Source organism: Falco rusticolus, chromosome 7, assembly GCF_015220075.1.
Source record: "Falco rusticolus isolate bFalRus1 chromosome 7, bFalRus1.pri, whole genome shotgun sequence".
Lineage (NCBI taxonomy): Eukaryota > Metazoa > Chordata > Aves > Falconiformes > Falconidae > Falco > Falco rusticolus.
The window spans coordinates 44144455-44171086 of record NC_051193.1 but is presented as its reverse complement, the minus strand read 5'-3'; the positions used below and the strand labels follow the sequence as shown (position 1 = coordinate 44171086).

The 26632-nt window shown below is 39.5% G+C and overlaps 1 protein-coding gene across 2 annotated transcripts; it reads left to right on the top strand.

Moving 5' to 3' along the window:
• The first annotated feature begins 1400 nt into the window (after nucleotides 1-1400).
• ZC3H14 (zinc finger CCCH-type containing 14) lies at nucleotides 1401-26037 on the top strand. Of its 2 annotated transcripts, none has more exons than XM_037393771.1 (17): nucleotides 1401-1499; nucleotides 2367-2409; nucleotides 5480-5594; nucleotides 9208-9248; nucleotides 9605-9800; nucleotides 10158-10578; nucleotides 12428-12588; nucleotides 13699-13799; nucleotides 16385-16537; nucleotides 17422-17496; nucleotides 17922-18078; nucleotides 19851-20074; nucleotides 21839-21956; nucleotides 22858-22994; nucleotides 24042-24136; nucleotides 25037-25143; nucleotides 25757-26037. In XM_037393771.1, the coding sequence occupies exons 1-17, from the start codon at nucleotides 1464-1466 to the stop codon at nucleotides 25761-25763; spliced, it is 2187 nt and encodes a 728-aa protein (XP_037249668.1). In that variant the 5' UTR covers nucleotides 1401-1463; the 3' UTR covers nucleotides 25764-26037. The 2 variants fall into 2 exon arrangements, with proteins under 2 accessions (XP_037249668.1, XP_037249667.1); XM_037393770.1 differs by having other exon boundaries at nucleotides 21836-21956.
• Nucleotides 26038-26632: the final 595 nt, after the last annotated feature.

Sequence of the window (26632 nt, the reverse complement as noted above, 5' to 3'; positions counted from 1 at the left end):
CTAGTATCTCACCGTAACACCAGTGTATTATAAATACAGTCAGGCAGCCAGCTCAGATCATTAGCAACAATTAGTCTAGGCTATCTCTGTATGATGTTTGGTTTATATTAGGAGCAGTGATGCAGAAAGAGATTAATACAGCTGTTAACTACAATGCCTGGAGTTTGTTTTACCCAGCGGCATTACTTGTAAAAGACCCTTTATCTGTAGGCTGAGTTTTCTATAATGTTACTACTCACTAAGTCAGCTGAAGTGAAGCTGGGACATTGGTGCAAAGGATAATGTATGCCCCAAACATGACTTCTGCTTACTGTTACCTGCCCTAAAGGGTTTTCTCCACATGGTTCTTCCTCCCCCTGAAACCGATCCCTTGTAGCAGTAAGATGAGTAGATACTGCAGCCTCTTTCTTAGAAAAAAACCAAAAAGTCTGCTGTTTTAAGGCTTCTTATCAGTCTAGTGTGAAGTCACAAAATTAAAATTCAATACTAAAATACTTTCATAGCATAGCTGTAATGTGGCATTAAATGTTACTTTGATACTTTGTGTATTGCTCTACCATTATTTACTTGCTTTTAAATGAATTATTGAAATCTTCAATTTTTGTGCTTTTAAAGAAAGACCATTATTTAAAGTAACTTTGTAGTTAATTGTATGGTATCCATACTTACCTAAGCCATGTGGCATGACTTTATAAACCAGTTTTATAAAAACCAGGAAAGAAGAGTCAAAAAAAAAAAAAAAAAAGCTGAAATGTGCAAATGAAATGTACAAATTACGAGTAGACCCTCTGACACGCAACTATTTATAGAAATATACCAGAAGATGCGTTTGTTTCCGTTACTCCAGGGCCCTGCTCGCCGGCGCCGGTACCTGCCCGGTGCCTGTCGGGCCGCAGCCGCGGCCTCGGGAGCGGTTCGCGGCCACGGGCGGCCCAAGGCGGCCGGCAGGGGGGAGGCCCCCGCCCGGGCTACGCGTCCCCCATGTCCCCGCGGTCGCCACGGTGCCAGGGGCACGCCGGGCCGCCCTCGGGCCCGGGCAAGCCGCGGGTCGCGAGCACCTAGAGGGTGCACGGAGCCTTGCGGTGAAGAGAGGGGCTGGCTGGGGGGCCGCGGGAAGAAGGCGGGGGCTGCTGAGGGGCATCGGAGCGAACTCGGCCACCTTCTACCGCTCCGTTAGCGCCTGGTGCTGGCCAGGGCGTGCCCGCCGAGCCGGGACCCCCGCACCCCCCGCCGCCCCGCCGCGGAGGGCCCCGCCGAGGGCCAGGCGGGGCGCGGGTGGAGGCGGTGCGGAGGCGCCGCCGCGGCCCGGCAGGGGGCGCCGCAGGCGGAGGCCGCGCTCTCTCCGGCGCGGCGCTCCAGAGCCGGCGCGGCCTGCGTCGGGAGCGGAGCCGGGAGGCCGTGGCGGGAGGGGAGGGGGCACGGCGCGGCGGGAAGGGACGGGACGGGACCGGGGCGGCGCGGCCATGGAGATCGGCACCGAGATTAGCCGCAAGATCCGGGTGAGAGAGAAGTAGCCGGGTCGCTCCCTCTCCACCCGCGGCCGGGACCTGACCCCGCTTGTGGGGGCTAGGCCCGGCCGACGGCTGAGGCGCCGGGCTGCCTCCGGCCTTCCCTCAGACGCGGGGGCGGCGGGGGCGCAGCGGGCCCTGCACCGCCCAGCCCCCTTCACCCGGCCGAAGGAGGCGGCGGGGTGAGCCCCAGCCGGGCCGGGGTTACCGGCGGCAGGCGGCCTTCGGCCTCGGGGCTGCCCGGGAAGGGGCACGAGCAGGAGAGCCGCCTCTTCGGGAAGCGGAGCCGGGGCCCCGCCGTGCCCCCGCGGGCAGCTGCCATCTGCCCCGCAGCCGGCGGGCCCGCAGGCCCGGAGCCCGGCGCTGCCCGGGAGGGGGAGCAGCCGCAGCCCGGCGCCCTGGCGTGCGCCCCGTTACCCTCAGGTCTTGTCGGCTGCTCCCGCTCGGCAATCGCAATTTGAAAATCCTGGTAGTTGTTTGGTGTTTTTTTCTTGCTCAGCCGGGAGTGACCTTTCATCAAACCATTCGGGATTCGTTTTCTTTGCACCTTATGAGCCCGGATGGTCTCTGCGTAAAAAAGGGACAGCTGGGACTTGGCGTTTGTCTGGTAGTACCAGGAACTGGCATATAGGAAGTATGGTAGAGTGTGAGATTCCTGGCAGTTCGCACTATTCCGCTGTCTGTCCCTCACTCTTGCTACGTTTCTATCCCGAACAGCGGAGCATAGGAAAAGGAAAAGTAACGTGTTAAAACACGTTCAAACAGTTAGTAAGACAAACTTTGCTGAGCCTCCCACCGTTTTGCAGTTAGAAATACTGTGTTGCTCCATCACTTAAATACTATTTCATTATTTTTTAGGGTGCTATAAAAGGAAAGTTGCAGGAACTGGGTGCTTATGTTGGTAAGTTTTATCATATGTTTACACTTCTCTGTATGTTCATTGTTGTTAGATAGGAAACAACCAGCTAGTTAATGGAACATCGTATTTACCTGTTATTACTTGTGTTACTGTATACAGAAGCCTTAAACTTGAGATGAATTATCTGAAGTGTTGGACTAGTATGAATGAAAAAAGACTTCACAAAGTATGTACAGTCTAAGTGTAAGAGGAGGCAGTATGTGGACATTGATACATGAAGAACTAAAAGGAAATAACTAAGGAGGCTATCAATCTTCCCTTTCAAGGAGAAATGGTGGCAAGAGATTTGAAAGAACAACAAAACAAACAATGATGTCTGTGAATGTTTAAGGAAGTTTCTTTGAAGTACAGGGAGAAATATTATATATGTAAAGCAAGACCCTTGCAAATATAGCAGCCGTTACCTGTGAGCATGCTGAAATGGAGTATTCCTTTGGCATCTTTTCAACAGCCTTTTGAATTTAGGGTGGCTTTTTTGTCAAAATTAGAGGAGAAAGGGTATTACTGTAAGACAGAGGTAGGCTATTTTAGGAGGTGGAAAAGCTGTGTCAGAAACATGTAGGACAAATCTTCAAAAGGTAAGAGCTTGGCTGTTAAGGGGAAAATTAAGAGCTTACGTTAGGTACATGTTTCATCAACATTAGCTTGAATCTTAGAGACAGGGTGAGATTTCATTTTGGATGGTGAGGCGAGAGATAGGAGCAGTGTGTCTGTGTTTTGGGGTTTTTTTCCTAATTCCAGGATTAAACAGATGTTGTACTTAAGAGCAGCTGGTTTTTACAGCAGTAAGAGTTGGTAACTTAACACAGTGTTCTGTTGGAAGCAGAACACCTCAGTCCTGCAACTGCCTTGTTGGTTGTATGATATGATACTTCTTGGATTTCAGGAAGATTTCAGAGATACCATGAGTTGCAGGACTAAGCTGAAAATTTGTAGTTTGATCTTGAATTCATCTTACTACCTATTTACAGGGGGGCATTATATTTATGGAATCAAAATTTATTGACTCTGTAGAAGGGAGTTGCCTATTAGATGATATTCTGAATGCAGCAGGTGCAAAGGAACGTTGTTTAGAATTTTTTCATTGTAAAGTTACCTTTTTTCACCTTATCAAAAGTTTTCTTTTTCAATAACTCTTTTTGGGTATTTTACCATCATTCCAGGTTTCAGTTTCTCAGTCCTTGATTCTTTGTCTTGCTTTTTCGTGGATTTCTGAAAAAACCCTTTCTTATCTCTACTACCAAGATGCTGGTAGAATACTAGTAATCTTTGATTCCAGCTATGGTGGATTATATATTTTTTCTGTTCTCTCAGTTTCTGGTATTCAGAAAGCAGTTTCCAAGATCAGCATACAATATCTGCACTTCTCAGTAAACTTCCAAACTTCTTTAAATAACTGTATTCTTTATCACCAAATCTGACTGCACTTGACCTTTTGTCTGTTTTAAAATGACTGTTTCACAGTTTCTGTCATTTTTCAGAGTTTTTGCCTTGACTTGATTATATTTGATAACTTTTCAAGAAATGTTTTTCAAAACCTCTTCATTTCTTCTTTAGGTAGCTAGTAAAAATCAGTTCTCCCTCATTCTAGCCTCTGTGGCAAGAACCATGCTTTTCTTTCTTTCTGTAGTTGCTAGCTTTTTTCTTTTGAAAAGTCTTCAACAAGACATGTTGAAACTTACTTGTGTAGAACTTAAAAAAGAAAAAATTGTATCTGTGAAGCAAAATAAAGATATTTAAATATTCATCAGTATAAAAATTGTCAAACGCTGTAGTTTGGCATACAATTTAAATTGGCATAATAGCTAGTGCAGTCACTGAGGGAAGCAGTTATTTTCTTTCTTTCCTCCTTCTATTATACTGTTGTTGTAATTGTGCTAACTTAACGTTTTGGTTTATACTTGAAGTATCTTCTTTACTTTATGTTGAACCACCTGAGGAGCTGATCAAGTTTAAAAGTAGCTTGGCCAAAAAAATAAAATTTATTCAAAGTTCCTCGATCTGAGTATCCATCCGTCTTGTGCAACTTGTAGCTCGTGTAAAAAACCCAAAACACCAAAAAGAAGTTTGGGTTGAGACTTGGAATGTGTTGTGTTGGAACACTTGAAGAGTGATACTGGATTGCAGGTGTGATGTATGAATGTTATATCTGTAGTCTGGGGTACAGATGAATTATTTACAAGATACATAAACATAGAAGAAAGGCAATTCCTTTGATTTGTATTTTGAGATCTATTTCATATTTTTCATTTTTTAGGTCTTTTTAATGTTGTGTACAGTCTTAACTTGGTGAAATGAATATAGCTATATTAGTGCCTTTGTTCAAATTCACAATTTGAAGTGGATTTCCCAACTATCTTCACTTACTGTCGTTACGTTCATGTCATGGAGTGCTACTGGACAATAGTGTCATTCTGATGAGTAGAGGTACCCTGTGTGAGCAGTCCAGCAAGGGAATGGATTTCTCCCTGCGTATGAAATTGCATTCATTATGGAGTTAGAGAATCAAGACTCTTGGGCTTGCTGGCTTTTGGTGGTTTTGTTTGTTTGGTTGCTTTTTTTTGTGTAGATGGAAAATCTGGAAGTGAATACAATTTTGATTTGTTTAATGCACTGATCAGAAAGGGTTATTTATCTGTTTGGCCTTTGTGACTAAAGGAAATTTGACAAGGATAAGGTGCTATATTTGGCAATATTTGAAATTACGACAATTGTAGATGGTTGTTAGTGTTCCAAGTAAAAAGATGTAGGCAACAGAGTAGCTTTCTTTTATCTTGTCCTTTTTTTGTTTTATTTATTCACTTTTAAATACTTTGATCTTATCTTCAGTTCATGCTCTTGTGAGGTTGACTACCTTTTATTCCTTACATAGCTGAAACTTGTATTGAGCCTCAGAGGTAATGGAAGTCATGTCAATTTGCTTACCTAATCCTCTGCCTACAGAGTCTTTGTAGTAAAACAGGAAAAAAATATCCTGGTTACATGTTTAAGGATGTTTGCTATGTCTTATGATTTGTTATACTTTAAAACAACGTATTTCTCTTTCTATTAGATGAAGAGCTCCCTGATTATATTATGGTTATGGTGGCCAATAAGAAGAGTCAGGAGCAGATGACGGAAGACCTTTCCCTTTTCCTGGGAAACAATACTGTCAGGTTTACTGTATGGTATGTTTGTAAGCTACTTGTTACACTTCTTACCAGTAATCAGGACTGCTTTATATAAGTGAAACCTGAAAATTTAAGAAGTTACTCATCTTCCTGTTGTGTAATTTACATTAATTAACACTTTTATGTTGCTGTTCTAATAAGGTAATTATTTTAGTCTGTCAAGTTAGGCTATTGAAATGATAATTAAGTTGCAAAGGACTGGAGGGCTTGTAGTCTGTGCTTGCTCTTAAGTCCAGTCGAATTTTTGAAGATAGTGTGAAATGCTCAGGTAGGTGAGGGCCATATGTTGACTTAAAATTATTTCTGCAAAGCCCACTGTGAACATGAGAGTGTTATTTGCTGTAGTTAGATGTAAAATAGTTCTTCAAAGATAAACTTCTTTGTTTTTATGCTAATAGTGCTTCAGATTGCTGTTGTGCATAGGAATTACTATATCAGGACAGATGAGCAGTGGATCTAATTCTGTATACTGCCTTTGACAAGGCTTAGCACCAAATGCTTAGGTATTCCCACCTCTCGGGCTGTTGTTTATTACCACTACCTAGCTCTACAAAACAAAAGTAGAACCCCACAGTTATTGTGAGCAGGAAAATTAGCAACTAAATTTAAACTCCTGAATATCCTGAGTGGGGATAATTTATGCTATGCTGTATGATACCCTTGGCCGTTATGCATTTTCTAATACTGAATTTGTCTTACAGTGTAAACCTTTAATTAACTCCGTGTTTAAGAGTATCCACACAGATATTTCACTCCAAAGATTTTTCTTGCTTTCAGAGTTGTGTATGTTTTCAAGTTAATCTTATTTCTGATTCTCTAACCTAATACAGTATGAAGGAACATTATTTGGTTTTGCATAGATTGGAGAAATACTACGTTTTTTCTGCTTCTTCAGTTGTTTTCCTTTGAAATTTTCATACTGACTAGTTATGTTCACTTCCAGTGTTTCTTTTATGTGATTAGTGAAGTTCCCTTTTATTTGGTTGGGAGTTTTTATGCTATTAAATAGCAGAGAGTAACATTTTAGAAGTTGGGTATGTTATGAAACCATAAACATTGACAGAAAATGAAAGTTAGTTCCAGCTATTACAGTTCACTGTATTAACAGTTTAAACTGATGGATTTCTATGTGGCAGTGTGTTGTGGTTTAACCCCAGCCAGAAACCCAAGTACTACGCAGCCACTTGCTCACTCACCCCTTACCCCAGGTGGCATAGGGAGGAGGACCAGGATGGAATGTAAAACTTGAGGGTTGAGAGAAGAACAATTTAATAACTGAAATAAAATAGGACTCCCCCCCCCCCCCCCCCAATAATAATAACAACAACAATTACAATGAAACGATTAGAATGAAAGGGAGGGAGAAGGGGAGAGGAACAAAATCCAAAGGGAAGGGTTAAAAAAACAAGTGATGTGCAATACAGTTGCTTACCACTCGCTGACTGATGCCTAGCCAGTCCCCAAGCAGCAATCGCAGGCTGTGGCCAAGTCCCCACAGTTAATATACTGAGCTTGACGTTCTGTGGTATGGAATATCCCATTGGCTACTTCAGATCAGCTGTCCTGACTGTATCCCTTCCCAGTTTCTTGTGCCACTCCAGCCTCCTTGCTGGCAGGGCCTGAGAAACTGAAAAGTCCTTGACTTAGTATAAAAATTACCTAGCAACAACTAAAACATCTGTGAGAACATTATTCTCACACCAAATCTGAAACACAGTACTGCACAAGCTAAGAGGAACTTAACCAGGACACAGTTTAACTTGTATGGCTGTAATTTGAGTTTACTTTCAAAGTTTTCAATTTTTTCCTGGCATTTGTCAGAAATATGAGAAAGTGGAATTAAGCATGCACCTCTTTTTTTTAAAAGTACACAGGCATTTATGTTCTGTGTTCCTTCTTGTGCCCTGCCTAGGCAAAATATGTGGGTTTCATTGTATCAGTATGTCATGCGGTTGTCTTTCCCATAGTATTTTGGGAATCAGTTAGAAAAATTGAGGTTTGCAAGTTGATGAGGGTAACTAATACTAGGGTTTTGGCTGAATCCTGTTATAGAGTAAGAAATAACACAATAATATGTAGCAGAAAACACTTTTATGGCTTTGTAAATGAAACCAAAACTTCATTGAAAAAAATAACAAAGAGGTAGAGAAAGCAAATTTCAGCAGGGAACAGAAATAAAGATTTAGTTTTTTAAAAAAAAATGTATTTAGAACTGGATATCAACTATATGTAGATATTGCACCTCCAGCTTGTCTTGACACTTGCTTAAATTTCAAATGTAATGAGTCTTCTAATCTCAATTCAGTTAACCCCATTTGCTTACACGTAAAAATTCAATGTTGGAGCACTTTGTCAGGTAACCAAGTAGGTATTGGTTAAAAGAATGATATAAAAGAAGACAAGATGAAACCTATGCAATAAGCTGTAAGAGGACTGGTGAAAAAAAAGTTAAATAGCATTGTAGTTGGGAGTTTTACATGCTTTTAAAGGCAACCCAGTATGTTTGCATTCTTCAGCATTGGGTTTCTGGCTAAATACAATACTCAAAAAGGTTTGCTTTCCTTGGTTAGTCTCTGTAGCTGGTAATTTGGGGTCATGGCAAAAGTTTCACAACAATTCTGTGGCAGACCTGGTAGTCCTGCTGGTTTGCCAACACTTACTCTGAACCAAGTGTCGGGTCACAGTTCTCTAGAGGTCAGTGTGAAAGCTGATATGAGATATCGTATGATAACAGAACTGAGCTGACAAATCTTTTAAGAGTGTTCTAGTGAAAATTCACAAGGAGGTGAGTATAAGCCTTCCTTACTTTTCCCAGTTTTCAGTATGTTTTTGTTTCTTAACTCTTTTCTAATAGTCAGTCTAAGTTATGGAGGTGCCCGTGATCAGGTTTGAATTCCAAGTAAGAAATGCGCTTAAGTGTGGGGATTCCCCACCCCCACCCCCTTTTTTTTTACCTTTCTTCTCACTGCAATATGTGTTTAGCCTTATTATTTTATAGCCGCCTGATTTTCCATATTGCTTCAGCTTGGTGCCTTTTTCACAGGCAAACAGTAAATTTGGTGCCTTACTGAAATATTTTTGCTCATCAGCATGTCTCAAAGAATATGGTTGATTACATACAAAGCATGCTATAAGAATCCTGAGTATGTTAAGTGCTGTGAATTGTGTGTTGTTTAGGTTTGTATTTAGAATTATGTTTTAACTCTGCTGTGTAATTGGAGTTTCATATATGAAGTAAAATTTTCGGCTACACTTTAGGCTTTTAACTTAGATTTTTTTTAAATACTCCTTTTGAAAACAGTTAACTCACACCATTAATTGTACTGAGAGTGGAAAGTACTGCAAACTAAGTGCCAAAAGTAGATGATGTGATGAATGCTCTACCTGCATTTATGAGGACTTGCTGGAGGCAAGATACTTAAAGCCTTCCTTTTGAGGTCAAACATACATCAGTCAATGGAAAGTGAATTATCATTAGATAAATGAGATACTTGTTATAGGGGAGGAAAGGCTGTTCGTTTCTGAAAGGTGATTATTCTGAATGTATGTTAAAGTTATTCTATTTCTCAGTTTTCTCTTTTGTTCCTTCCCTGTCCCCCATATATTTCAGGCTCCACGGTGTTTTGGATAAGCTGAGATCTGTGACTACTGGTAAGTAAGAAAATTAATTTTAAGTGAAAATAGGTTTATCTTTTCTGTGTAGTGTTGCCATGTCTAAAGAGTTTCAAAAAAGATCTTGGCTGACTGTTCTGTAGTTATCAATTCATATGGTCTTTTGGGTCCTGACTCTTTAGAGAATTGCTTTATATTTTGAGATAAAGAATTTATTTCTGAGTCCGGAATTTATTTCTGAGTGTTTCTTGCTGATGTTTTCGGCTGAGACAGCTTTCAGCTTGTTTTGTTTTCAGATTTGTGCAATGTTTTGTTGGCAGTTTCTTAGCTACATTTACTGCAAAATCTGTATTGCTGTGCTTTGATGTGAAAATGAAAGGTGCCTGTCTCCACAGAACCAACTAGTGTAAAATCTTCAGAATCTAGTATCTTTGAGAGCAACCCTCCTTCCAGCAAAAGCAGTTCATGTGTAAGTGATGAGAGGAGGCGTGAGGATATCTTACCACCTCTTGCAGTTTCCAGCACTCGGACTGAAAGAAATGACTCAAGAGTTTCAACTAGCTCACAGGAGCAAAGGAACACTGCTTCACGGTAAAGGTTCTTCTTACCTATGAACACACATTCAGACATCAGTAATTGCGTGACTGTAGTAGCCAGTCTGAAGAGCACAGATACTTGGAAAGATCAAAGTAATTTTGAAGAGTAAAGCATTGCTACAATTGGTTGCATAAAAAACATCAAATCAGGAGTTCAGTTCTGTTTCTTTAGCAACAAATGGGCTTAGATTTATTAATCAAACTAAAAAATAGTGATCAGTGTGTTTAGATTTGTATAAACAGTAATACCTTAATGATTCTTCCCTGCTGGTTTTGTTTAAAAGACAGTTCTCATTTTCCAGAACTTTTATTTGCAGATGAGTTAATACTTGGCAATTTCTTATTTTATCAGGCAGTCTTGTGAAGATGGTTCTGCATCCCGCTTAACATCTACAGTCAAGCCTTTGAGGGAATTGTCACCTTCTGAAGCTGTAATTGACATTAAACCTGAACCAGATGATCTAATTGATGAAGACCTAAACTTTGTGCAGGAGAATCCTTTGTCACGGAAGAAACCTATTGTAACTGTAACTTACGGTTCTTCTCGTCCTTCTGCTGAAATCTACCGACCACCAGCTAGCAGGAGTGCAGATGGCAACGTGCATACGCACAGATTGTCACAACAGGGCAACTTACAGGGGAGCCGGCAGTTAGACATGCAAAACTGCAGGTCTTTGGAAACAGGCCAGCTGTGCAATCCAGAAGCATTTGACAGCTTAGCAGAAAATTACAGACCCACCTCCAAACCTAGTGCCGATAAAGTAGGCAGTGAGGTTAGTAGGATTTAAACTATTGCAATATTTTACACTTGCTAGGAACCTAAATTACTATGTACGCTTCCAGTAAAATCTTGACCTCAGAGAAAATGAAGGACTTCTGTCACTGATACCAGTAGGTTTGGGATTTAATCCTTTGAGTCCACTGATAAAAAGAAACTGCATGGTTTAACATCATCACCTGACAGGTTGCTGCATCTGAGTTAATCAGCTTGTACATCTTCATGCCATATTGAGTTGGGCTCATTGTTATGATGCACGTGATGAATCAGAAATAGTAATTTTGATCTCCAGATCATTGGAACAGCATGATCTTTTGTGAGTGCTATGTAAATCTCTAGCTTTATGCAGTTCTGTAAATCAGTATTTTTGGGCTGCTGTTTATTCATACCTATGCTAGATATACATTAGCTTCTAAAGCCTGTGTATGTTGCTTATGATGATTATACTATTTAGAACCATGGCATTTAAGATCTCTTTGGGATGGGTGTTGTACAAGGGACAAACTAGAAGGTGATTGCTGCCCTACATACCTTGGAGGCCAGACAGAGCCAGGCAGGGTGATAGTCCTAGCTGATAGTTTTAAGACTATCCATGTGAATCAGAGCCCTTTGTGAGAGGAATGAAGGTTGTTACGGCTGCTAACGTTGTAATGAATAACGTTGTATTCCAAGTGCATTTGTGTTTGTTACTGCTTATATAGTTCTCTGTCTTTGCTACTACTTACTTAGTTCTGTATAAAGGACAACAAATTTTATTTGAAAATCTGGAATGCTTTACGAAGAAAGAGATGTGCTGATGTTTGGGGTTTTTTTTGTTAAGATGGGGAAGTGAGAATGAGAATATAGTGAGAAAGTAGTGATTTGTTTAAGGTAGTATGTATGTCACTGATGAATGACAATCATACTACTTCTTGGAAACGTTAGAAAAAGGTCTTGTGATGATTTTCTTCTATTACTATTCCATGAAAAATGTCTAGAAGAGGGCTATTTCAGGAGCTTTTCTTAGAACTGTGGACCTGTGCTGTATTCTGCCACCTTTTTGACGATTTCTCGTGCTTATCTTTAAAAAGGTCTTTTTTTTTAGGTATTGGGTTTTTTACTGGATGAATCTTCTGTATTGGTGTAGTCCAGGCCCATCCCTTAGGATTTTTCGTTCTACTTGGAGGATATAGGATCATTTAAAGGGAACTGTGTACAAACCTGACATCCAGATGCCTCATTGTGCTCCTGTGTAGTTCAGTGCTGAGTGATGGTTCCTACAGGAATTATTGATGTGTGCTTTCTCCTAGGCTTTCACGCAACCTGGGGTTTAAATTTATCACTCATGTGCATGGTGGTGAGTGGCTGTGTCAGAACAGGGACCTTGCACTGCCTAAACTGAACTGTCCTGGCTTTGGAACATTCCAGCTTGCTAGAAATTAATCCTTACACTAATCTGAAATTACAGTTGATACAGAAGAGAAAGTCATTCTTAGTGATTTAACTTTTTTCTATCAGACTTTCAACAGGTGCATCTTGAAGGTTAGCATGAATTTATTTGGAAAACTGCTTTTTCTGTAGATGTTGGATAAATTGTTTGTACTTTAGAGTTTTTCCCTCTTGCTTTCTAAATGTTGTTTACAGTTACATCTTTAATGATATGTTTGAGTGTAATTATGTCTGATTTGCATATTCTCTAGTGTTGTCACTTGTTTCTGCAGACCGTACAGTAGTCCTAGACTCATACAACTTGAATGGAAGTTCTCTGTCTTCTGGCCATAGGTAGAATTGCAGTATTATCTTTGCTGCTTATTAGTACATGTTTTATGCTAAATTAATTGTTTTGGCTGCTTTGTTTGTTGTAGGAGGAAAGCTCCAGGAAGAGACGGTTGCCTGTTGTAAGCTCAGTAGTCAAAGTGAAAAAGTTCTGTAATGATGGGGAAGACGAGGAGGAAGAGGAAGACTATGGATCACGAACAGGAAGCATCTCCAGCAGTGTGTCTGTACCTGCAAAGCCAGAAAGAAGGTACTTAAGATCTTAGTGATTCTGTGTGGTTCCAAGAATGAATTTAATGAACAAAAACTTTGGAAGTGGAGGGTGGGGAAAACTGTTCACAGTTTTGAAAATTGACACTCAAAATTCAGTAAGCCATTTCTATATTTTTTTGTACTATCTCACAACTCTGTGGGTGAGATACCTGTTTGTACCACTCTTTCTCCTCTGATTTTGTAACCTGTTTTTGTCATTGTGCATAAGCTATAATGGCATGTGAAACTTTATTTGAGAAAAGTTTACTGGCAAAAGAACATTAATGTTGGCATGTTTCAGACTAGATATTTAGTGTTGTAAAATAATTTTCCACGAGTTTTAATTGCTTTGGTTTTATTCCAGGAATAGTTTTCAAACCAATTATCACTTGTTCTGTAAGGTGATTTTAACTTTCCAAAATACTTAAGAGGTTTTTCCTTTTTTTCTGCTCCCTAATTCTGACTGAATGTCAGTTGTCAGTCAAAGTACATCAATGGTTTATATCTGATTTTCAACAATAAGAGGAAGAACATTTAAATTAGGGAAGAGATGGTTCTACTGGTTTACAGTTCTAGCCTGTGTAAGATTTGTTTTAAGCTAAAACACTTTATTGAATTTAACTTCAGTGCCATAGCACATTTATCTTACTTAAACTTCCTTATTGTTGATGTTCAAAGACAAACAGAAAGCTCTTTTTACAACTAGTATGTTTTTGATAGTCAGTTTTCTGCTGGATCTTACTCCCCGAGGCAGTTGCATAATTACTAGTGCCAACACAAACAGCCACAGATGTGTGGGGCAGAGGTGGGAAGAAATGAATGGCAGTTGTTCCTTTCAGAAGCAGCATGTTTTTACAGCAACTTAAGCTGAGAGGTGAAATCGTGCCTCTGGACGTTCATTTTTGAGAGCATTTTGTGGATTCCCATCCACTTGGAGAATAGATGAAGAAGCTGAAAACAAATACGAATAAATTGATTTTAGATGATGATTTCTATCAGTGTTATGTATAACTGCGTTAACCTGTTGAAATATCAGTGTTTAACATGGATACAGTTGCTGTTGAAATTCATGTACATTTAATTAATTAATTGTTTTTCTCTCCCTTAGACCTTCATTGCCACCTTCAAAGCAGGCCAATAAGAATTTAATACTGAAAGCAATCTCTGAAGCACAGGAATCTGTTACAAAAACAACCAATTATTCCACTGGTAATTAGCATTATTTTTGTCTGTGCTAGGCTATAATATTTCCAAGCTATATTTTATAAATCCAAACGCTTAGAGATAAAACAGAATCTTAAATAGTGCATGTCAGTAATACACGTAAGGGATTTTCCATGTCCTATGAATATTACATTTAGTCTTCAGTGATGAATTATGTAAGCATAAACAAGGGAGGAAAGAGTTATTTAAAATACATTAATCAAGATAGTAAGTCTGTAAAACATATAGATACAAAATGGAAGTGCCAGAACTATTCTGAAGTTGATAGTTGCTGGGGGAAAGTGTTCAAAATTAGGCAGGTTATGTGGTTGATCTTTTTTTTTTCCTGCATTCTCCTCCTTCCTTCAGAGAGGGGAGGAGAAAAAGCCAAATAGCAAAAGACCAGAATGCACTGGATGGAGGTAATAGAAGAGCAAAGTAACAAGTAACATACTGATTGGTATATCAGCGTATCTTGTCTTTAAACAGTGAGTATGCAATTTCAGTTCAGTGGTTTTAGGTATTGAGTTGCAGTTGATAACAGCAACTGAGCAATGCCTGTATGTAGGCATTCAGTTCTTCTAGCTGGGAGACTTCTGCTGAAGAGGGGCAAATCCAGCTTCTCTCTTGTGTGCTTTCATTTCACTGGGTGTTAATAAACCTAGTGTTGTCAGCAGGAAGTACCGCACGTTGCCAGGGAAGGAGCATTCGCTATATTACCTAAACCATGACTTTTATGCCATCTGGAGCAAGACTGAAAGCTATCTAAACTCTCTTGCCTGCTCGTGCTCTCGAAACCCACAAACGAACTGTAAGAAACACATACCTTCCTTCCACATTAACATTTACTAAACGGTCATTGTGAACCTCTTCCCTGTTGTTGTTACTTGTATTTTCAAGGTTGCGCAAGTGCTGATAAGTAAATCTAAAGGCAAGAGATGTGTAGGGAGTTTTCTGTGTTTAGAGGCTCTTGAACTGGAGGAGATGTCCATGCATGTTAAAAGTGGGATAGAGTGAGCTGCTTTTAAAACAGAATAAATGGTATGGATGACTAATAGAGATCATTGTCAAGCTTAGAATTGAAGAAAAATTAACTAAGAATAGTTCTAGTAAACCACTGAATTGCTTGACTACTTACAAAAATATATTTCATAAAGTAAACTTCTAAAAGAAAATTATGTTTCTTCATTAATAGCAAATAATGTGCCTCCCAAGCATTAACAGCTTGTCTTCGTTATAGGTGATAGGAAGAATGAGCAGTTTGAAAAAAGCAGTGACACAGAGAGCAGTATACTCAGGCGATGCAGGAAGCTCTTTCCTGGGTACATAGCAATATGGTGGGAAGTAGAACATAGCCAGAAGATTTTAAATTAAAACGATTGATTTTTAACAGTGGTGATCTTGTAGTTTGACTTACCAACATGAGACTATTTCAGTGGAGATACCAAAAGGCACCACTTTGTAGTTTAATACAGAGGTGATTTGTGAATTTTTATCTTAGTATCATGCAGGCTGTTCCACTTCAGGGGTAATATTTAATGTATTTTTTTTTTTAAGTATTTTGAATAGAATATGGAATTAAGCTAATTTGAAATACATAGGTAAAACCAAATGGTAAGGTCATAAATTATAAATCCAGTCCTGAGTGGTACCTTTTAGTGGTATGTGTCAGAAGTTGAGTGTTAAGGTGATACTCAGCCAAGGGAAGAACACGCTTAGCGTTTCACAACCAGTTCTGACAGTCTTAGCAGAAGCCAAGTAAAAAAGTCACCCTGTTGTGCTGCTACCCCCAAAATCCATGCTACACCTGAAAGGAGGCCTGTAACTACCTGAAAGGAGGTTGTAGTGAGATGGGTGTCAGTCCCTTTTCCCCAAGTAACAAGTAATAGGATGGGAGGAAACGGCCTCAGTTTGTGCCAGGGAAGGTTTAGATTGGATGTTAGGAAATGTTTATTCACTGAAAGGATTGTCAAGCACTGCAACAGACTACCCAGGGAGGTGGTGGAGTCACCACCAGTTATTTGAAAGACTGTAGGGACATGGTTTATTGGTGGACTTGGCTATGTTAGGTTTACGGTTGGACTCAATGATATTAAGGGCCTTTTCCAACCTAAATGATTCTATGATTCAACTGTCATTGAGTTTTATATTCTATTTGCAAGCACCTTAGCATAGGGTAGCTGGCACTGTATAGAAAGCATACATTGATAAATCATGATTGTATGAAAGATGGAATGAAAAGTGATTTCAATACCATAAGAAAGTACCACATTAATTATGTGTAGAAGTGGTTGAATGAATACTTTGCTGATGTTGCTGTAGTCCTTTTTGTGCTGTTTTGTCTTACAAGTATATATTCTGAGGTGCCACTCATAGGGTGATCTATGCACATGTACAAATGTACTTTCACACTAAGAATTTTACAGGTAGCTAAAGATGCTTTTTGGGGAGACAGGTGCTTGGGATCTTTTTTTGTGTGTGTGTGTGTGTGTGTGTAGGAATTTGTTAGAGTTTAGCACCGTATGTAAAAATAGCACTGTAGAGTGATTGGGTTGTGTGTAAATTTTTTATCATTATTTCTTTATTTAAAGTTCCACAGAAACAGACTGTTCCAGTTGCACCAAGAACTCGAATTAGTCCAGAAGAATCTCAGTTAGAAGTAATACATGTGCAAAATAGACTGCCTGCTCTGAGTTCTCAGCTTCAAGAAGAGCCAAAGGAGCAGACAGTTGAAGGAGTTCAAGGTGATCCGATTTTGTTGCAAAGAAAGAAATGTGTGTGTGTGTCTGTGTTAGTTTCAGGGAATCATAGAAATGAGGAATGGGAAAAACACTTCTGTAAGAAGTTAGTTTATACTTGCTGAATCTTTAGATATTTAGGTTGTTGAGTAAAATTTGGTTTGACTAAGATCTTTGTTAGATCAGCTCATGGTCATTGTTAAGGAATGGTAAACATTTGTTATTAAAAAAATCTTATTTTTTCAGTCTCTTACTTCTCATATAGATGTGTTTGGACTCTTTTTGCCAACATAAAATTGTTGAAATTGTGTCTGTAAAGTATGTAAGAAGAAGCTTTATCAGTCTTTGAATTATTGTACAGGAAATATTTATGCTAAATATTTTTGTTCTTTTGCCATTGAAATGGAAATGACAGCTTGCTTAGGACAGTTACAGAAAGCCAAGTAATTTTTTTCAAATCACAAGTCAAACATAGAACAGTGCTACTCTGATTTGTTTCACCTCTTTTAAGACCACCATAACATAGTTAGCTGCTTTCCTCTGTGTGTGTTCTCTGAATAGTCAACACCTCTAAAAATGAGGAGAAAGGACGTGGTTTGTACTGAGTGCTGATTATGGGAAAGACTAGTCTTTCCGTATTTGCATTGTGCCATGCCATCTGGCTGGAGAAAACTTATTGCTGTTTCTGAAACAATGAGAAAGGGGTTTATAGTGATGAGGATGGTTTCTTTTTTATTGGAAGTGGGGAGGGGGTGGTTGTGATTTTTGGTTTTGGGTTTTTTTTGTTTTTTTTCTAATCGAAGGAATTGGAAGCGTATGCTTCAGTTCTTTAATCTATATTTTAATTTTGACATGCAGTAAAATATGCTTCAAATTGCTGTTTTTTTTAGGAGCTGAACAAAAGGAGCTCTCTTCTCGGCTCCAGATTGATCCTGTGACTGAAGATACCTTGCAAGTGACTCAAGGTTAAGTCTTGTGATCTTTTCTTTTCAAACTGAATACTGCTGGTGAATGTGAAAATAGGATTTCCTTTTCGGTTCTAGTATTTTCTAGTTTTTACCTCTCTAAGGAATAAAAGCCTTACATCAGTTAAGTGTTGAAAGCCTGAGAGATTGTGGGTGTGTGTGGACACCCTTCAGTGCTGTTTCAGCACAGCCATTTCAGTAACAAAGTTTCCTGGTCAGGCCTAATAGGGCCTGTGGCTCCTTTTGATCCCCTTCTGTGGAATTAGCAAAGAAGTAAAGTGTTTTCTAGAAGCTACTAGTAGGCTAATTTTATTTTAATTTCTTATCAGCCATGTAAATTCATATTAAAAAATGTGCTGTAAGTTTAAGAGTACAATTACAAGCTTATTTTTCTCTTTTTCTATGTAATTTTTCTCCCAAATCAGATTACTATGATGTAGAATCTATGGTCCACACAGATACTAGGTCATTTATCCTGAAGAAGCCCAAGTTATCTGAGGAAGTAGTTCCACAGAATCAACAATTGGGAAAGAGAGCCACAGAGGCAATACGAGTACTCTCAGGTCGTCTAATACAGACACGGTAAGAAGTTACTTTTTAGGACTATTACTAGTCAGAATGCTTATTTGTGGTTTAGATGGAATCGTTCAGTCGTATTTGTGCTTTGGCAGCCCAGTCAGTGTCTGTGAAATCATGGAAAATGGACTGACGTTGAATAGCAGAGGAAAAAAAGCAGGGGAAAAAAACCTGCCAGAAATCCTTGTAAAGGGAAATTAATTCCCAGGGGAACTGTAGCATGAACATGTCTCTGATTTGCAGGAAAGAAGGAACTGAAAAGTACTGCTTCTTTTTGTCATAGCTGTTCTGATTTCTGAAATCTTAGTGAAGTAATAACTTAGCTTAAATTGCCTTTAGTTTTAGTTTCACGCTGAGATTACATTTCTTAAGGAATGTCCTTTAACACAGTATTGAATCTGTGCTCTTATGCTGGAGGGAGTGAATCCTGAGCTCTTATGCTGGAGGGAAAACAGCGCATTCTGCATGCAGGTAGCTCAGTGCCCGAAACCCAGCAAACAGTTAAGTGGCATGTGGGACAGGTGATTTAAGGCTCCTTGCTGGTGAGTTTGGCCAAGAGAAGTTTAAAGTTCATGTCAGCTTCAAATGATGTGTTGTGGATGTTTTTTCGTTTCCCCAAAGGAACAAAGGCCAGTACACAGCCATTTTCCTGACTTGTTAAAAGCCTTGATAGCTCCAGCTACCAAATAGTTTTATGTATCTTACCTGTTAAGAGTTAAAATCCACTCAGAACAGTGTGAGGTACTTCATCGCTGTGGGCTGCTGTATTTGAGAAACTGTTAATGTTTCCTTTCCATGAATGGCTTTAAACAGCCCATGCTAATTAAAAATAAAACTAACAATGAACGAACAAACCCGAAAGGATAACCTTGCAATGTCACAGTTGAAAACTGTGACTGTGCTACAGGAAAGTGGTAGATTTTTGCACGTGAATAGGCCAGTTTCTGACTGGTTGAACTTGGAAGTTCTGGCTAGTAACGTTTTTAATGTGCTGTTTTTCTCTCTTAAAGGCATTCTACACTGTAGTTGCTTTAGCCTAATGTCATAGAGAATTGAAGTTTATACCATCACTGTTTGTCAAAGATGAGAATTCCATAGTGCATTTTCAGATATTTAGAATCACATGTCACTCAGGAACTCCCTTGGATGAAATGGGTAGGACCGTGGAAGATTGGAGAAAACTTATTTATACTCCCTCTTTTATCCACTTGGACTGCTGTCAGGTACAGGATACTGGGCTAGACTGATCCATTCATCAGGCTAGGCATCGAAGTTCTTGGTGTCAGTATTTCAATTCTCTCTTCCTAGTCCTAAAAACTTTTATACCCAAAACTTTTGTGCCCACTGTTTCATAATGTGCTGTTCGGTATTTTTGGGGAGACACCTCTTTTGTGTATTAAAAGGTTTGTGATTCCAAGAATGGTATTTACCCTCACTTTTTTTGTCTCTAAACTCCTCAAAAGATTAATCACTCCTTTATTTAGCTGTGTCTGTAAATGGCTTTCAGATCTCTCTAAGCAGAATGCAACAAATTGAAATGTACCTGCCGAATTCTCTGCTGTATGCCATAGCAAGCTGTATTTCTTAGCAGTGCTTCAGGGAGACTAGAAGGCAAACTGTTAATTGGAGTACATTAACAGTAGTATCAAAAGAAGGATTGTCATTGCATGACTCTCCATAGATTAGCTTGTGCTGCATTTAGTTACTAGTGCAACTCACTTTTACCCAAAGCTCTTAAGTCAGAAAACCTATTTTTACTACATTTATTTCTTTGATAGAGATCAGCTTACACAGCCGGAGAAACCTGCTAGTCCCAAGTTCATCGTGACACTGGATGGTGTGCCCAGTCCACCAGGATACCTTTCTGATCAAGAAGAGGAAGATATGTGTATAACTGAAGGGTTAAAGCCAGTTACCCAAAATATGTGTGCCGGCAAAGGATTAAAAGGCCTTCGAGCACAGCAGATGCAAATTGTAACCAGGCAGCTGGAGAGCTGTGATGGTAATTATGCTTACCAATGGGATCTAACGTTAATGTGGTGGTTTGATTGTGAGTAGAACTCTCGGATATATTGTGCTTAAGGAGTCAAAGTGATAGCGTTTATTCTTCAACATTCTTTAGGCAAATGAAAGGTTGTAGTGCAGTAGGGCCATATCTTTAGAAGCCTTCATCTTGGTAAACTAGAGCAATACGGCAGGTGGGTAGTTTTCCACACATCTCAGTATTGGTAAAATGTGTTGGTTTTCTTTTGAAAACGTAGTTTGTCTTCATTGCCAGAAATCCATACTTGTGGTTGATCCATTACGGTTTGTCCCCATGCTGATGGACAGGACATTTTATGATAAATGTTTTGCCGTGCCTTGAACTTTAAAGAATATGTCAGGTGGTGTTATGTCATGAATCCAGCTGTAAATGTGTAATGCGATTGAGAGCGCCATGGGGGAAGAGCAAAGATCTTTTAAGTCCATGTCCTTTCAGTCCCACTGGCTGCAGCAGTACTATGCGTACCAGGCAGTCTTAAAGAAGAAAGGAATGTTATATATCTGTTGGCACATTTTTACTAGTACAGTGAAATATATATTAGAGTACTACACTTGCAGATCTGTGCTTTTACTAGTATAGTCTCTTTCATACTTTGACCAAAGCCATTTGGTACAGGAGAGTGTTGCTGGTACAGGAGAGTGTTGCTGGTACAGTGACTTTGTTAAGGATTCTTATTTGATTGGCTATGTTAGCCAGAAGTAGCACGGGTGTGACTGAAGGTCACACAGAATCAGGTCAGCATGGAAGTGATTTTACAAACGGTGTGGTTTTACTGTAGGACAGCATTACTTGGCTTCAGTGTATTGCACAAAGGCGGCATAAAAGAGGCTGAGGATGGAATGCAGCTGGAGCAGTGTGGCACTAGTAAGATCAGAGACGTAAGTTCAGCAGTCCTGGAAAGCTTTGAAAAGCCAAAGGTTTAGGCAGATGTGGGAAAATTAAGACAACAGTGAAGGCATATGCTTATTTACCAGAATTTGCAGAATGAGGCCTTACAAATAAATAGGGGAAAGTCGAAGTCCTAGGTTCCTTAAGAGTAGTGAAGGTATTGAATGTTTCAGCTTGGAATTTTTTAAAATACTTTTTTGAATTGGAGTCATTTAACTGCAGTAACTGTGGTATCTGTCTGAGCAAATTACATGAAAGTGGTTCTTTTTTGGTGTGTGCCCTCATACTAATAACTCCTATCTGACTAGTGTAAAAATTGATTTTTTTAATTTTTTTTTTTTTTTACTTCTTGAAATAATTTTCTAGAGTCAAAAATATCTTGGAGAAAGGAAGCATAGCTATTATTAACATACGGCTTAGCAGAACAGTTGTAACTAAGGCTCAGTTGAAGAATCTTTGTCTTGTCTGATCGAGATCTGGTCTGTTTGACTTTAATACCTCAGTTTGGATTTGTGAAGAAAATGAATTTATTTTGCTTGTAAACAGTGCAAGTTTGATCTTTTATCACCAAAAGGCAGCTGTCAGTCCAATATTATGACTTCTTTCACTTCATAGTTTTGGGTATTTTCTTCAGATAATATGGTTGTACATAAATTTTTACTGTCATGACTTTTCTTGATTTATAGAGGCTTGCCAAGAATTGGGTTAAAAGGAGACGGTTAATAGGCAATATTGTGAATTTCAGTTCTGCTATATTGTGTATGCCAAATCGGATGTAGAGTCATAAAGGTCCCAGCTTGGTGGTTTTTTTCTTTTTTCTTTGCTTCCTAGTGGATATGGAACAGTTAAATGTGCTGCAAAAACAGGAGAAGGTGCTTGAGCGCTGCAAGTACTGGCCTGCCTGCAAAAATGGAGATGAATGTGTGTACCATCACCCCACACTACCTTGCAAGTGAGTAGCGCAAAGCTCATCCACTTGACGTGTTACTTTTAATTCAGTGCTACAGATTTCCCCTCTGTGTCAGTAAATATTCCGAGGCGGTGTAAGTCTGTTAGGGTAGGATCAGAGCTAGATTATCGCACTGTAATGTCTTCTGTTTTCCTCCCATCTACCACGTGTCGGAATACAGTGATGGTTTCAATAAGTAAGAGTCACAGCTCTGCTCATGCAGAATAAAGCTTAGTTTAGCATACAGACTGGTGTTTTTGTGTCACTTAGAGATGTGGGAATTGGTGTCTTGTTCAAACAATAGACACTCTTCTGCTAGTTCAGTGACTTTTGTTTTGTGGTTGTTTTTTTTTTAATTTGAAAGCAGAGGCTAACTCTTGAATGTGCAGTGTGCCTTTGACTTCTCTTCCACAAGCAGCAACAGTCTAGAACAATTTCTGTTACCAGTTTGGGTAGTTTCATTTACTCAGATATTTGAGTTTTCTTTTAAAATCCTACATAACTAAATTAAAAATGACACTTTCTCTTTGCTGAATAACCACCTTACTTAGGGAATTTTGTGCCCCTCTGTGTGAAGGTCTGAATTAACGGTGCCTTTCCTGCTCTGCACTGCACACTCAGAGCAATGCGTCTTAGCTTGCAACAAGTAGCTTGCTGCCAAACTCCACTGAGTGTGAGGTAGTTCACTTAATTACTGCATGTCAAGAGTGTCCACAGGGAAAATAAATACAGACCTGTTCGTGTACACACGACACCTGCATGCCCTACTTTGGAAGTAACTAACACGTGTGTGCAAGCCCTGTTGTAGTTCTGGAGTTCTGTGATATTCTGGCTTTCATGCATAACAGCTGCTGGGGAATTTTGCTCTGAGTATGGGCTTACGACTCAATTTCTTTTCCCTCAGAGTTTTTCCGAACTGCAAATTTGCTGATAAATGCTTGTTCATCCATCCAAACTGTAAATACGATGCAAAGTGCACTAAGCCAGACTGTCCTTACACTCACGCCAGTCGACGAAACCCCCATCCACCTCCTAAACCAGGTGAGCACATCTTGTTTTTCTGAGCTTTAAACAAAGGCGCTGAAGGGAAAACAGTATTTTTAGAAGAAACTGACAGTGGTGAAAATTTTTTTTTTCCTCGATTTGACTAATTTTTCTTTCAACACTTAACGCTAGATGAAGAATACTAATCCAGTGTTACTGCAAAAACTGTTATCAGAAAAATGCTCTTGTGCAAGAGCCTGTATGAAATCTTTGCAAGGCCAAAATGGTGACTTGCACAACTAGTCCCTTCTGAAGGGATTAGCCAGCATGGCAGTTTTACTCAGATTTGTTGGGTTGGATAATCGAAAAAATTGGATACGTGTTGTACCAAGAGCTTGTGACACAAATTGAAAAGAGGTTTCTGTCTTTTGTATGAACATTTTTTTCTTTAATGAGACTGTTGAAGTTAACCTCATGCAATGATGAGATGACTTTGAGGGATGAGGTTACCCGGTGAAGGCAATAGCTGTGTTTGGAGTGTGGGTTTGTATTCCTGAGCCTTTGAACAGTGCCAAGGTGGAGGGAGGGCCTTTACTCTGCTGGAGTCACAATCTTTTGAAGTGGTTTAGGCCTTAGTCATAGTATGATGTAGTTTTGTTATTTTGCCAGAAGGCAGACTATGCGCTTACCTCCTGTATCGTTTCCAGAGTTCCTCTGTATTACTGGAAAGTGCACTGCCTGCACTTTTCAGTCCAGTTAGCTTGAACTCTTAACAAGCTCACTGCTGTTTAATTCTATCATTTGAATTTCTTTGCCTAATCTCTACTTAATTTGTTGGAAGCATTGCCACGACCATGGTACCTTCTGTCCTGCAATGGTGAAGAACAGAGACTAACGATGACCTGGCATTCTGTTCTGCCCTGGGATGAGATCCACTTAGTGCATTGGATATGCTTCCCATATTTCTTGCAGAGTTTTGGTGTATCATAAAACATAATTATTTCTTGCAGAAGGGTTGATATATTTGTTTGTGTGGAACCATGTTAAAAAAGCAATTTATTCTGATCCAGGTTCACTTCCTGTTCTTTTCTTTTCTACTATTAGCACTACTACCCACACCGTCTATATCCTCGAGTAGTCCACTGTGCAAGTTTTTTCCTGCTTGCAAGAAAATGGAATGTCCATTTTATCACCCCAAAGTAAGAATTATCTCCTCTCTCTTCCCTTTCTTTCTGGAAAGATACTTGAAATATGTTACTTTGGGTCAGGAGACGTCACTAGCATTTAATGATTTTTGCTTGTACTTTTCACATTTTAACTGTAGCTCAGAAACAGGATATGCAAAAGCAGTGACTTAAGGAATTTGGAAAATTACATTTTTTTCATAATCTTTCTACCAGATGCTTCTGAGGAGTTTCAAAAAGGCAGTCAGCCATCACGCTTGTCAAAAATCTGCCCAGCGAGGATGCTTGGGGGCAGAGGGGGAGAAGGATAGCTTGTAGCCTGTATGGAAGGAACAAGTCTCAGACTTGGCAGTTCCTTCAGATGTGCCTCAATATACAAAAACTTTAAAGATTGCCCAGTTATCCTGAAGGATATTACTGTAATTATATAGTACAAGACTTTATAACTCAGGTTCTATATAATTGTGTCCCCGCATATTTTGTGCCAGTAAGTTTAGTGCTTTTTTCTAGCCCAAACTTGCTGAAATGCAGTGCGTCCTCAGGGCTCTGTTCTCAGGTGTTATTACTCAGATGCTCTGGCTTTTCCTCTGCCTTGCAGATAACACGGTGTCAGGGTCCTAACCTGTACACACAGATCGACTGGACCTGAACTCTGTAAACCCTTAAAAGCAAAGCGTTTGCACTTGTTTGCAGGGCAGTTTTGGTGCATCTAATTCATAATTAATCCTTTTTCAAAAGGATTTCCTTCTGTCACTGGGTTGAACTGATTGTGCTAGTCTGCATTATAGCTACAAATAGCTGTTGATTCATTTATCTCTCGGGTATGTCATACAAACGTGCATGTAACACGTTCTAGGTCAGCTTGTTCAGCCAGCCATCTTTGAGCAGCCTCTTCTGAAATGCTTTTCTTTTCAGCATTGTAGATTTAATACCCAGTGTACAAGACCAGACTGCACTTTTTACCATCCAACTATTGCTGTACCTCCACGCCATGCCTTGAAATGGACTCGAACTCAAACCAGGTAAGATTTTTTTTCCTTGGTGAGGTTTAGAGTGCATGTTGTGACTTATGCCACCAGTGTTATTTTACTCACAGGAGTAATGTGTGTATGATGAACAATGAAGATTGTATGAAGAAAGATACCTGTACAGGCATCTTTCTTTTAAAGAGAACTCTGTACTGTTTGTTTTCAGTAGTATAAACATTAACTAGTGTGATGCAAACCTGGAAAACAAGTGCCCTGCAGCTGGGGTGTGGCAGAGTCACTGGAATCCTGACCCAGATGTGTTCTGTTTACTGAGTTTTATTTGAATAAAGCTGCAAATCCAACATCAGCTCTTCTTTACCCTTGTTTTATCTTGTGTCCAAGCTGTCTTTTCCACAAAATGGTCAGAAGTTTCTTGGAGTGTTTCTGGCAGAACAGCTCCTTCCCATCACCAATCCATGATTTCATAAACTAGTAGCAAGCTTGCCAAAGCTGCCGTCATTGGCCCGTCTTAAAAGACAGTCAAATCACATGAGCCTTTCGCTTCAACTGATCCCATCTGCAGAGGTCTTAATCATAAGTTCTCAAACCGTCTTTACAGACTGGTAGGATTCTTACCTATGTGAATTGTTTTTCTCTTTCCCCTCAGTGAATGATTAGGATACAGCTTGGGACTGAATTTTGCCTCCTTTGGACAGTAGCAGAAAGGAAGATTAACTGCCAGGGGCACATGATGTTAGAAAAATTCATGCATTTGGAACTTTTAATATACATCGTTTTCATAAAATGAGGTTGATTGGATACTTGAAATGTCTCTAATTTTCCAAGTTTGTAAGTTTGAGCAATTTTACATTTTTTTTTACACTGTAAGAAGAAAATGTCTGTGTAAGAAAAGTTTTACTTTAAATTCCATTAAAAACTTCCAAAGCACAGTTTGTGTTCTGTTTGGGTAATGCTTCTTGCTTAAGATTAGGTGTGTTGAAGAAGTAAGTATAGCATCAGAAGCTCTTAGAAAGCTTATTCCTGTATTTGGGTTGTACTAAAAGTATTCTTTGTTTAGCAAATGTTTGGATACAATGCATACAACTGAACCAGCGTCTCAGCAAATTGTGACTGAACTCTTCACCTCCACACAAGGGAAAAAGAGAGCAAACGGTTTGTCTTTTGCGTATTTTTTCCATGCAATAGTCATCATACCCCTGAGACTTTCTCAAGCAGGGAAAACACAAAGGGAACAAAAATGCTTCATAAGCAAGAACAATTAAACAATTAATGACATTGTGCTCCAGTTAAAAAGCCTATGTAATGAAATACCACTTGACTTGAAAGTAAATGGTTTCAGATGTTTCCATTTATATCAGGAAGAGAGAAGGTACCTCTCTGAATCTCCTTCTGAAGAATCCTTTTTTCTTTCCAGTACACCTGACATCGGGTATGCTTCGTAATTACCTCATTTGAGAAAGTTCCTGGGACTTAAATTGCAAAAAATAATGCCAGGAGGTGTTTAAGTGGTATTATAATGATA